General features: G+C 43.1%; 1 protein-coding gene across 1 annotated transcript in view; it reads right to left on the bottom strand.

Annotated features, from left to right (window-relative positions):
• The window catches only part of LOC310962742 (sarcoplasmic/endoplasmic reticulum calcium ATPase 2), a 43,488-nt gene that overhangs the window by 6,838 nt on the left and 22,834 nt on the right, over window positions 1-13,816 (bottom strand). The window contains exons 10-22 of the mRNA XM_083935299.1: window positions 13,335-13,501; window positions 9,444-9,532; window positions 9,187-9,289; window positions 8,731-8,862; window positions 7,027-7,152; window positions 6,721-6,942; window positions 6,000-6,111; window positions 3,990-4,222; window positions 2,799-3,019; window positions 2,491-2,693; window positions 2,248-2,333; window positions 2,033-2,166; window positions 507-624 (exon numbers count right to left, since the gene is read on the bottom strand). Coding sequence (XP_083791425.1) covers window positions 507-624; window positions 2,033-2,166; window positions 2,248-2,333; window positions 2,491-2,693; window positions 2,799-3,019; window positions 3,990-4,222; window positions 6,000-6,111; window positions 6,721-6,942; window positions 7,027-7,152; window positions 8,731-8,862; window positions 9,187-9,289; window positions 9,444-9,532; window positions 13,335-13,501 — 1,946 coding nt within the window. The remainder of the gene's footprint in view (window positions 1-506; window positions 625-2,032; window positions 2,167-2,247; window positions 2,334-2,490; window positions 2,694-2,798; window positions 3,020-3,989; window positions 4,223-5,999; window positions 6,112-6,720; window positions 6,943-7,026; window positions 7,153-8,730; window positions 8,863-9,186; window positions 9,290-9,443; window positions 9,533-13,334; window positions 13,502-13,816) is intronic.

The following is a 13,816-nucleotide window of genomic DNA, read 5'->3' as shown; positions in this document are numbered from 1 at the left end:
GCTATTTAATTAGCATAACAGAGATAACACGTTGTGACGCTCGCAAAACCAACACTGTTTTATTCGTTCTATAATATACAGTTTATGGTTGTAACATACAAACAAATACAGTACACTTAGGAGGAGAAGTGAGGGCCAGAGGCTAGCTGTCACTCAAGAGGTCACGCCCCTAATTATTCATAAACTTTAACCTCCAATAAAATAAAAACTAGCCTGGTACAAAAATATTCACCCTCTCAGTGTTGTCATGGACATATAACCTAAACATACAGACTATAATGTTTTTTGTACTTCAATAGGTTTAATAATGCTGTGAAAACAGCCTGTTTAACATGGGGTCAATGAGAAACTGCTCTCTTATGAAACCTGCCCCTAGTGGACACTCAGGGAACTGCAGTGTTGGCACTTCCTTATTGGATCAACCAGGAAGTGGCTGTGGTGGGGGCTTGGAGAATTAGGGCCCTGAAGTGTGAGAACAGATAAATAAAACGTGCATTCATGCTTACCGGTAGTGGTTCTACATACAGGATGAGGAAGTGTAGAGCCATGGACAGACAAATGGCCCCCACCAACCAGGGGTTTGACCAGGGAGGCATTTTCAGCAGGGACTGGTTCTCTGAAAGACTGGACAGCACAGTTTGACTGTTTACAACAACATCCTTATCCTGCATCTACAGCCATCAAAAACCAAATCATGAGATACATTTAAATTAAGTCCCACTCCTAGAGAGAAATGTGTCCCTGTTTCTGGTGTTAGTAGAGACGTTTGTGGTGTTTTGGACTCTGATGCACCAATCACTCTGCAGTTAGTGTCCTCACTGAGCAGAGGGTGCTGCTGGGAGCCCCTTCCCCGTCCCAAAGCACTCACAGGCGGCACTTTCTCACTACATTTAGAGACTTTTCCCACCTTCTTAGCAACTTTATTTATTTATTTTTAAAAAGAGACTAGAGAGCAGTTTAGCTCCTTATTCAGAGCATCAGGGAAAAGGGAGAAATCTGTACTCGGCCTAAGTCATTCCCATGCATGTGGCTCAGAATGGATGCAGCAAAGGGCCGCAGGTCGGAGTTGATCCCGTGGCCGCTGTCTCAAGGACCTTCAGCCTCTTTACATGGGAAGACTGCTCTCACCACTGTTCCACCTGTCGGCCCAATGATGACGGCATTGTTTAACAAATTATGTGGTTTCACCGTCCAGACGACAACGCCATGGGGGGCGTTTTCAAATCTTCCACTCAAGGACCGTTTTCAAAAGATCCCGTTTACAGGCTCCGATAACACTGGCTGCTGTAGATGGTCGGTCAAAACCAGACTAAAGTTGTGCGGTTACAGGAAAACGTGTCTCTGTGTGGACGGGCCCTAAGATTCAGTTCGATTTATTGTGTGTTTTGTTTGCATATTTTAATTAATGTTTGTGTTTACAATACGTTTGTTAATTTAATATTACACAAAGAGGAATGTGCAGACCTCTTCTGGGTAAGAACTCCCAAATCCTTCAACTGTTTAGCTATTGACATAGTGATTTTTTTTAGTGATTATTAAGTCAATTATTAATCATAATCCTAAATTGATAGTTCAGACTTAATATTAGCTGGCACTCTTCATCAATTATGCTGTTGGTGCCCTGATGTGCTCGAGTTTGGCTAGAGTTAACTTTATTATTAACTTTGAAAATTATTTGTGATAGCTAATATTAATTGATAAACAATACGTTTATTGAGAAGACTCTATCCCTTAATCTGATTGTGAGTCAAATGCCCTATAGTCCACTCACTTTTTTTGAGTGGAGGGGGAGCTTAACAAACATAAGAAAATGCTTAATCTGCTGCTGATCGGTATCGCCTCGTGGTGACCCATGTGTGTCGATCTGTTGCCTCTGATATCAACCTTGCCTGTGAATTTTGAAGCTGTGTGTGTTGTGTAAGGACTGAGTATGTTCTCTGAACCTGAATCATTTCAGACGAGAGAGTTGTTTCACACTGGACAGCACTGTAGGATATGTGCTTTCATTTGGCTGTGTATATTTTGGTATTACCTGTTCAAGGCATTGCACATCTCTATGGTAACTAGGACAGATAGGGCCATAGTCATGGGATATGGAGACTCAAACACTGAACACTGCACACCAGCAAACTCCACGTGGCCATCGGTGCACTGCAGGTAGTGTGACTGTGGAGGAAACAAAGTCGGAAATAACACTGTTGCCTAGCCCTTATATGTATTATATATGTACACAGTGTTTGTGTTTACCAGTTGATAGAAGGAAAGCTTCGGTCCGTCGTGGGCAGCCATAAACCACCAGGCAGCAGCTCCAACAGTGGCAGCCCCCACATAACCTGCAGGGAACGCGGGTCAGTAACTATTTGGTTTGTAGCCAGCAGATTATGTGTAAAATACTCTGAAGATGAGTAAATAATCTGGAGATTTTGAGTATGTGGTGGTATAAATGCTCCTAATTTGTGGATGCCATTCTGTCCCACGCTCGTGACTCACATCCAATGATGAGGTAGCGACAGAACAACCAGCTGGAGATCAGAGGCTCTTTGGCGGAGCGAGGAGGGCGGGACATGATGTCCAGGTCTGGAGGGTTGAAGCCCAGAGCTGTTGCTGGGAAACCGTCCGTGACAAGATTGACCCATAGCAGCTGGACTGGGATCAGCGCTTCAGGCATGCCCAGTGCAGCCGTAAGGAAAATACTGAGGAGGAAGGAAGGACAGGTGGAAGAGAAGGAAACAGTCAGATGATCCATAAACTGAATGTGTTGAAAGTTAGTACTTCCACTTATATCGGCTCTTACTAACCAGACGACCTCTCCTATGTTGGAGGATATCAGGTATCTGATGAACTGTTTCATGTTGTTGTAAATGGCTCTTCCCTCCTCCACTGCAGCCACGATGGTGGAGAAGTTGTCATCTGCCAAGATCATCTCAGAGGCTGACTTGGCCACCGCTGTTCCGCTGCCCATAGCAATGCCGATCTCTGCCTTCTTCAGTGCAGGAGCGTCATTCACCCCGTCACCTGTCTGAAACCATACGGACACACCTTTGAGACTACTTCAAGTACAACCCTGTTTCAAAAAAGGGAAAAAAACATGCTATTGAAAGCACAAAGAGAACTTAAACGTTGAAACACATTTTTTAAAATAGTTTTGGAAAATGATATCCTCATTTAGATTTTGATTTAAACCAGTTGGGACAGGGTCATGATTACCACTCTGCTGCATCCCCTCTTCTTTCAACAACACTCTGTAAGTGGTCGGGAACTGAGGAGACCAGTCTCCGTCATTTTGAAAGTGGAATGTTTTACTATTCATGCTCAATGTAGGATATCAGCTGCTCAACAGTTCAGGGTCTCCTTTGAACTATTTCACGTTTTATAATGTACCAAACATTTTCAATGGTGTACAGGTCTGGACTACAGGAGGACATAGCAGCACCCAGACTCTTTTAGTACAGAGCCCTGCTCATGTAATACATGCAAAATGTTGTTTGGCATGGTCTTGTTGAAAGAAACAAGACAATAGAGAGAGAGAGTGTTCATCCATGATAAATCCCCTTTGGACTCTTTTCAACACACTCTTAAGATGGACGCTCATTACCTGTGGACATTTCCACACTCAAACCACTACCCCTTAGTGGGCATTTTTTTCATTGACTATTGTTCTGTTTTTTTTGTGTTTCTCTCTGTGTTACTGAAAATAAGAGGCGGGTCGTCTTACATTTCGAGAGATCGGCAGTTCGATCCCTGAACCCTAAATTGCTCCCCGTGCTGCGCATAGGTGTGTGAATGTGGTGTGAATGGTTAGATTAGATAAGATGGTCTGTAGATCCACTGCCATCAGTGTGAATGGGTGAATGTGATAAGTAGTGTGAAAGCGTCTTGAGTAGTCAGAAGACTAGTAAGGCACCATATAAAGTCAATTTGCCATTAACAAACCCCAATGATGATTTTCGAGGCCTAAATAGAGCTTTGAATGACTGAAACAAACTCACCATGGCTGTGATGTCACTGAGACTCTGCAGGTACTCCACTATACGACTCTTGTGTGCCGGTTCCACCCTGGCAAAGCAGCGTGCTGTCCTGCAGGCCTGACGCTGCAGGTGAGGGGGCAGCTCATCAAACTCCCGCCCTGTCAGGGCCCCGATGACCCCCTCCTGCTCCTCTTCCTGCTCCGTGATGATGCCCACCCTCCGACAGATAGACAGGGCTGTCCCTTTGTTGTCCCCTGGTGAGAAACATGAAGAGTCATTGGTGGTGTTTGTTCACTTGATCATGTATAAAACGATCTAAAATAAAAAACATAATATCTAGAGCGTTAATTCTTTTTTGAACAGAGAGCTAAGGCTTCAATCTTTCATGTGATGCTGATGTACTCTCATGATGACGTCACCGCATTACTTGATTCCAGTGTAAAACCTGTTTCAACTGCAGAGGAAACTATCACAACGCCTTCCCACTCTGTTCATTAAAAAATGACCATATCTCAAAAAACGAATTCATGTTTATAGTTCAAATGACTTATGAATTTTAAATATGTGTGCACGACTCTGCCCTGGTCACGTTTTATCTGCTGTCAGTGATGTGTGGAAGATGACTGATCTGCTGGTGCAGGGTGTTCATTGTGTATCGCGGATCATGGGCTGCTTTCATGTGCTGTTTTGTGCACCTGGGTGGAATGACTGTGTGGATTTGGTGTCAGATCAGGGATCGTCAATGAGCAGCTACTGCACCGCATTCAGCTCAGCAGCTTCTCTCTCATCGTTTCTGATGTGCATTCTGTCAGAACCCTGTTCACTGGTTGAGTAGTCTTAAAGTGTAAAAAATCATCATCATCAAAATCACCCTGTGGTCTTTTTGGCACTTATTAACATCAGATAAGCCATTGAGACAGTTTTTTTTCCTTGTATGAGCTATTTAAGGTGAAGGCAGTACGGCAAACGCATTCAAACGTCTTTTTTAACCACTAATACTGCTGAAAATAACAGCAAACCTCTGCAGCAGCATGAGAAGAGTCCCTACACAGAAAACAAAGCACCAATGGGCTCCTTCCTTTGGGATTGACATTGGTAATCCACTTGAATGGACTTTACTATGAGAGGAGCTGGTACAGGGGCCAGTAGGTAAGTCTTTAAAACACTCTTTTAATAAACTCTGGCTTCACTAACTATGTTGTTTGTGCTTTGTTTTCTGTGTAGGGACTCTTCTCATGCTGCTGGAGAGGTTTGCTGTTATTTTCAGCAGTGTTAGTGGGTAAAAAAAGACCTTCATCGTACTGCCCTGAGCTAATCAGGGTTAGCCACTTCCGGCTGTTAGCGACTCTCCTGGATTTCTCCGTTAATAGTTGTAACAAGTAAAAAAACTGTCTCGATGGCTTCATCAGATACCTGATGCCTTGATGTATGCAAGTGCCAGAAAAGACCATGGGATGATTTTACACTTTAACCATCAGAGCACTGACTCTTAGTGTAAAGTAGGGTGGAGAGACACTTTAACAGTCCTGGATGTTCAGAGTTGAACCTTTTGGTTGCAGATGCTAATTTTGTCAGATTAAATGACCAAATGACCAAATGAAGCTTGACTACAAAATAAGAGTCTGTTTACCTACACATTTTCCAAAGTCAAATTCAAGCACTTTCAAGGTCCATTTTAAAGGTTTTCTAGCTCCTTACAGCTGTGGTAAATACATATTTCTACGAATACATACATATTGAAAATGCTTATTTCACTTTTTTTTTTAAAAATCACGTTAAAGGGGATGTTATTCAGCTATAAACAACTAAAATTGTGTCCCTTCATACCAGAAGGATGAGAAATGAAATTAAAAGTCTATTCTATATCTATCTATCGTACGCTAAACTTTAGCTGTGAATCATGCTTGGGCACGGTACGAATGGACAGTGTGAGTGCACCCTTATTCTAATAATCTGATATATTTCTGAGCATATGTGTATCAAAGGTGTGTCTATGCACGTATATGGTGTGCGATGAAACGAGTGTGTTACCTGTGATCATGATGACTCTTATTCCAGCCTGTCGACACATTCGGACTGCAGAAAGCACCTCTTTCCTGGGGGGGTCCAGCATGCCCACACAGCCCACAAAGGTCAGGTCCGACTGGGAAAAGGGGAGAGATGGAGGAGCAGTTCAGGCATCAGCAACACTCAGGGTTCCTACACCTTTTCCATTTCTGAATTCCAGACTTTTCCAGACTCAAATTTCCAGACTTCTCAGAGGATTTTTCAGTCAATATTAAACACCTGAATACCAATTGTTAGATGCTTATTACATAAATAAATGGTTTTAAAATCCAACTTTTAACACGCATGTTAAATTCTGACTATGTATGCCATTATTTTGCCAAGTAATTACAAGATATTTTTACCTACGTATTCAACCCACAGCATTTTATTCCAGCCAAATGCTAAAAAAGTGAAATTAATAACTATGAACCTGTAACACCTACAGACAGGAACAGAATAGATGGACAATTAACCAGGAACTACAAAATAAAACAGTCTGTGCTTCATTGGCCTGGAAACGACTCAAATTAAATTCCATACTTTTCCAGAGTGTGTAGGAACCCTGAACACGTCTCAAGACGACATGAGGAGCGTTTCCAGTTCCCATTCAGCAGACACGGCCGGATTTGACAATGGAACTATTCTTTATCATCATACCTGTAAGTATGATGTGGATACGGTGTTTCATCATCATTATCATCACCTCATAGTCAGCAAAAACAGCTGAATTCTCCAGGTTGAGGGAGTGGATGTCAGGGGGCGTGTCCCTGGTTGCCATAGCGAGGCAACGCAGCATGTCTCTGCCTGATCCCCATCCCCGCACAGTGGACAAGATCTGCTCTCGCACCGCCGGGCTCAAAGGCATACGAGAAGAACCGCTGACCCGGATATAATTACAGCGCTCTAGTACGCTCTCTGGAGCTCCCTGGGCAGAGAAAGGGGAAAGATTAGACAAGTCGTGACAGTCTCCAGATAATGTAATGTGTTATAGTGAGGGCTGTGAACACACCTTGACAAACATCTTGGCCCCAGAGGCAGACCTGGTGAGTTTATTGGAGGAACAGAAGACGGACATGGACTTCCTGTCTCTGGAAAACTCCAGCGTCAGCTCCTTCCTCATCAGCTGCTTAATCACCTGAAAAGAACCACAAACATCTTCACTATGCACACTTCATCTTCAGTACACTTCAGTGTAGGGCTGGGCGATTGGACAAAGATGTCGGCTTTGTTGATGAACATGGCCTACCACCTTTAAACATGTAAGTAACATTAAACAAACATGACCTACCACCTTAAATATGTAAGTAACGTTACACAAACATGACCTACCACCTTAAACATGTAAGTAACGTTAGACGAACATGACCTACCACCTTAAACATGTAAGTAACGTAAGACGAACATGACCTACCACCTTAAACATGTAAGTAACATTAAACAAACATGACCTACCACCTTAAATATGTAAGTAAAGTTAGACAAACATGACCTACCACCTTAAACATGTAAGTAACGTTAGACGAACATGACCTACCACCTTTAACATGTAAGTAACGTTAGACGAACATGACCCACTACCTTAAACATGTAACGTTAGACGAATATGACCTACCACCTTAAACATGTAAGGTTAGACAAACATGACCTACCACCTTAAACATGTAAGTAACGTTAGACGAACATGAGCTACCACCTTAAAACATGTAAGGTTAGACAAACATGACCTACCACCTTAAACATTTAAGTGACGTCAGACGAACATGATCTACCACCTTAAACATTTAAGTAACGTTAGACGAACACGACCTACCACCTTAAACATGTAAGTAACGTTGGACGAACATGACCTACCACCTTAAACATGTAACATTAGACAAACATGACCTACCACCTTAAAACATGTAAGTAACGTTAGACGAACGCTACCTACCACCTTAAACATGTAAGTAACGTTGGACGAACATGACCTACCACCTTAAACATGTAACATTAGACAAACATGACCTACCACCTTAAAACATGTAAGTAACGTTAGACGAACGCTACCTACCACCTTAAACATGTAAGTGACGTTAGACGAACAAGACCTACCACCTTAAACATGTAAGTAACGTTGGACGAACATGACCTACCACCTTAAACATGTAACATTAGACAAACATGACCTACCACCTTAAAACATGTAAGTAACGTTAGACGAACACGACCTACCACCTTAAACATGTAAGTAACGTTGGACGAACATGACCTACCACCTTAAACATGTAACATTAGACAAACATGACCTACCACCTTAAAACATGTAAGTAACGTTAGACGAACGCTACCTACCACCTTAAACATGTAAGTGACGTTAGACGAACATGACCTACCACCTTAAACATGTAACGTTTCACAAACATGACCTACCACCTTAAAACATGTAAGTAACGTTAGACGAACGCTACCTACCACCTTAAACATGTAAGTGACGTTAGACGAACATGACCTACCACCTTAAACATGTAACGTTTCACAAACATGACCTACCACCTTAAACATGTAAGTAATGTTAGATGAACATGACCTACCACCTTAAACATATAAGTAATATTTGACGAGTAACACAAACATTTCCATACTTTTTTCCCTTTTTCATACATATACAGACCTGGAAATTACTCAAATTAAAGTACACACACACGCGTACGCACACATACCCACACACACTTACAGAGCAGCATGCCGTAGCTCTCTCAGCAGGGCTCACTCCTCTCAGGTCAGTGTCAAACACGTTCATTTTCTCCACCAGACAGCAGAGGGCAGTCTCTGTTGCCTCCCCAACCTTCTCATAAACAGCCTTTGCCTGGAACACACACACACACACGCGCACACACACACACACACACACACACACACACACACACACACACACACACACACACACACACACACACACACACACACACACACACACACACACACACACACACACACACACACACACACACACACACACACACACACACACACACACACACACACACACACACACACACACACACAGAGAAGGAACAGGGGTTAGAGTATGCTGTTGACAGTATTTGTGGAAACTCAAATTCAGAATCAGATTCCACTTGTCAGTGTTCCGGCACCATAAACGGTAGTGTATGCTGGTGTGATGTCAAACCTCATTATAGTCCAGCGATGAGTCATTGCACAGTGCACAGATGGAGGCCATCTCCACCAGGCCTTCATACTGACTGGGCTTCACCACTGAGCCGTCCTTAAAACTGGAAAGACACAAGCGCAAACCGTGATAGAGCAAAAGAAGGGAACATTTACAAATGATAAGTAAAATGGAGAAAAATCGTGTGATCTTATAATCCAAATCCATCCATAATCCATAAACGGTCAGGGGTTAAGGGTTAAGTGTTAGACACTCACACTTCCCCTTCAGGGGCGTACGTAGATCCAGTCACTGTGAACTCGCTCAGGCTGCAGCGCTCCCCTGCAACACTGTCTACTACAAACATCTAAACAAACACATGCACACACAGAGACAGACAGTGCGGTAGTTGATTAGTTCAATAATATTACAAGGTCACATTTGAAGTTAGGTCCACATTCCAGCAAGCCATTACCTACCTGCTCAAGAACTACAGGCGGGAAATAACAATTCACTTAAACCTAGCAGGTTACATGTCTCATAGTCTTAAAGAAGTTTAAATGTTTCAGCCTGTAGATGGAGGGATGCTGCCCTGCCCACGCTGAGCCAATGGACGAGAGTAACACGAGGCCACGCCCCCATTCTGGTGAAACCAACTGCCGGCTTTGACTGGCGGTTAACCGGCCTGGAAACCTCCTGTAATGGCTAACGTTAGTCAGGCAAACAGCTGTAATCCATCGTTGCCGCGTGATGATCTGCGTTCTATGGATAAAATCAAAGAATTAGGGAACATTTGTCTGTCCAGTTTACTGGAGGAGAAGTGGGTAAAGGAGCCCACTCAGTGTCCAAAGGTGACATCCCCACACATTATTCCTACCTCGCTGAATCAGCAGGTAATGCAGAACTATGACAACGATCCCTTTCTCTGTCATTAATATCCTGTCGTTTTAGTTTAGCTCTGTGAAACCAAACAAACAGCCGAGGCTTTGTCTACCTCAGGTTAAATGAGGGTGAAAATGTGGTCTTTCTCTCTGACACACACTCACTGCATCTTTTTGACACCATTCTTTCTGCCATCATTCTATCAATAAATATGGAAATGTTACTTCTAATTCCTCAAATGTAATCAAATTTATTTTTATAAACTGAACTCCTGTTCAAATTAGCGCCTCTGAACACTGAGGTCTTCTCAGTTTTCACCGGCGAGGGGGCGGGGCCTAGGGTTAGTGTCTTCTATGGCTACAAGACATAACGACCTGTTTCAAGTTGGAGATGCCGCGGTTCTCTATCGGCGGCTCAGAAAAAAAGTTCTTTAAAACATGGGATCCTTTTTTATTATATTTTCATAATGCCCAAACAACATGAACTTGAAATGTGCTCAGTTTTGGCCCTTGATGTAAGCCTGACTCCTGTGAGGGGGTTACACCATAAGCTAATCTTTAGAACTGTGTTAATGTGTACCTTGCACTTATTGTTTGTTCAAAGAAGGATCTACTGTCTACTTTGTGATCAACATACACATATGTGTCTGAAAGATCCAAATAAAAATATTTGAAATTAAAAGTTTCAGCCTGAACCTTCTATTTCCCCATGTTTTTGGATCTATGTGACTAATGGGAACAACATTTTTTGAAATTGGTCCAGTGTTGAGCATGAGTGCTGCAGCCTGGCCACCGTGAGCCTACTGCAACGTAATCAAAAGGGGCAAGTGCACACCGTCAATGTACGCCGCTGACAGGCTCAGATTATTAGGTTTGACTGTATTCTGGAAAGATGCTAAAGAAGTTAAGGAGCAACGTGACTTGTTGCCAATTCAACTTAATTTTATTTACAGTGCCAAATCATAACAAAATTTATCTCAGGACACTTTACATATGGAGTAGGTAAAGACCACACTCTAGGACTTATGGTTATGGTTAACATAGACCCTACAATTCCTCCATGAGCAGCAACAGCAATCTTGTGCACACAGTGACAATGGAAACCTTCACTTTAACAGGTTTTTGCCAGAATACAACAGTTTGAAACCGGTTTTTTAATAAAAAATGCATGATGGATCGTAATAACTCTGGTTACAGTGCACCTTCAGACCATCGGAACACTACTGCCAGCTAGAGAAGATATCCTCCCAAAGCCCATTTTACTAAAGAGAATTGCTGTTATAGAGTGGAGACACCTGATGCAGACAGAGCGGAGGTAGGCCAATGCTAGTAGCTAAAGTTACTGTGTTGATCTGCATCAGTAGCAACACACCAAAGCATGGCAGCATAACACCAACTTCTCCATTTTTATATAATACAGTCAGACATTTATGCTCTGTCTGCAGCAAGTGTCTCCACTCTTTAACAGCAGTGTTCTGTAGTAAAATGGGCTTTGGGAGGATGTCTTCTTCTCTTTGTCTGGCAGTAGTGTCCCGGTCAAACTGCAGACCTGATGGTCTGAAGGTGCAGTGGATCCAGAGTTATGAGGATGATCCATTTGTAGCACAACCAGCCTCAACATCTGCCTTTCTGCATCCAAAGGTAATGTTAGTAAATGAAAGCTGTGTGAAGTGGAGCTCCATGTTGGAACCATTCTGAACAAACCATTATTTTTATGAAAAATGGTTTCGATAACACAAAGCTACATTTCACGATACTCTCCCTCTCTGAAGTTCCACTCTGTTGTTTTCAGGCAACACCCTGTGAGATTTCAGAACAAGACTTCACCATCTCTCCTCAATACGGTCAGACACTTGTGATAACAATCTGAGCCTGTGTCAGTGGCAAACACAAGTATTTTTAGTAGACATATTTTGTCGGTGTGTAGTTGCCCTGTTTTGATTACATTGCAGCTCGGTTCACAGCAGCCAGGCTGCATTATTCCACTCAATACTGGACACTTTTAAAAAAAAAAACGTGTTTCCATTGGTCACTTACTCAGAAACACAAGGGGAAATAGAGTCCAGGTTAAAAAATACTGATATTCCACTTTTTTTTTGTTGTTTTTTTTACCCCGCCTGTCTGAGCTACCTGTCGTTATAGGGGTCTTTCCATTTGGGTCAAATACCCTGAATGAAGCGGGTCTATTTCGCCAAAACGGCCCAAATTTTTCTGCATGCTCCCTCTCTCTCTCCCCCTCTTTCACACACAGGCACAGGCACAGGCACGCACACACACACACACACACACACACACACTCACACTCACACACACACACACACACACACACACACACACACACACACACACACACACACACACACACACACACACACACACACACACACACACACACACACACACACACACACACACACACACACACACACACACAGTACTGCAAGCAGGGTGACAGCCTGTCTGTCAACAAACACTTTTACAGTGCCCAGAATTTTTAATATGGAGTGTTTTCTTTGTGTTGTGAATCAGACCAGCCACCTTAAATCAAACTGCAACCATTCTGTATTTCTCTTCATCACCAGCGATCTAAACCGATTCGGTGATACGTCACCTCCAGAGTCTCCTAAATCCCTCTGGGGCCTATTTTTTGTAACTGATTTGAGAGGGTGTGGCCTGAAACTTTCGGAGCGGCCACATTTTACCCCAATGGAAAAACGCCTTACGTGACTGCCTGCACTCAGCCATGACTACTGGCTTTTATATGATAATATAATATTCTGTATAATTCAATTCAATTCAATTCAATTTTATTTACAGTGCCAAATCATAGCATAAGTTATCTCAGGACACTTTACAGACTAGGTAAAGACCACACTCTATGATAAACATAGACCCAACAATTCCCCCGTAGAGTACGTTGGCAACGAAAACCTTCCCTATTACAGGCAGGAACATCAGACAGACCCAGCTCTGTGGAGGACGGACATCTGTCTTGACCGGTTAAGATCGGTTAAAACCGGTTATAATCTATCTTAGACAGAATGTAAGTGATCTTAAGTCTTTGTTAATCTAGTTGTAATATGACAAGCCAGTAGTTAGCAAACTACTCTTCATGATTTTCAAGTCGCTGAAACTCTGTGTCATGCTGCTGGATGCTCATGTATCCCTGCTCAGTGTCATGGTGACCGTGATGTCATCTGTAACACTGGACGGCACCAGCGGTTTGAGAGCTGAATGAGGCTGACTGGCTCATCAGTGTGATGTTACCTTGCTCCCTCATGTTCTTACCCTGCAGGCTGACATCTGGTTGGTGGTCAGAGTTCCTGTCTTGTCAGAGCAGATAACAGAGGTGCACCCCAGCGTCTCCACAGATGGCAGGCTGCGGACGATGGCGTTCTTCCTGGCCATCCTCCTGGTGCCCAGTGCCAGGCAGGTGGTGATGACAGCCGGGAGACCTGGGAGAAAACACAACAGGCAGACCATGATGATGCTGTTTTCTTTCAGCTGTTGAGATTCTCCACTCCAGTGCTGCATTTCAATATTGGTTCAACACGCCCTCGTTCACGTCCACTCAGCACTTTCCCTCGGGGGAATCCCTACCGCCATCTTAACTGTTCTTCCAATAGTCTAAAAAACTGAAGGTAACTTGGTGAGATCGACACTCCAGGGGTGGAGATCACCCACAATGCACTGCAGTTATGCATTTGGTGCAAGAGAATACATCCATGGGTAGGTGGCAGACAGTAATAGATGTAAAACTCTGCGATTGC

Source organism: Echiichthys vipera (assembly GCF_963691815.1).
Source record: "Echiichthys vipera genome assembly, chromosome: 2".
NCBI classification, from domain to species: domain Eukaryota; kingdom Metazoa; phylum Chordata; class Actinopteri; order Perciformes; family Trachinidae; genus Echiichthys; species Echiichthys vipera.
This window is presented reverse-complemented; position numbering and strand designations above follow the sequence as displayed.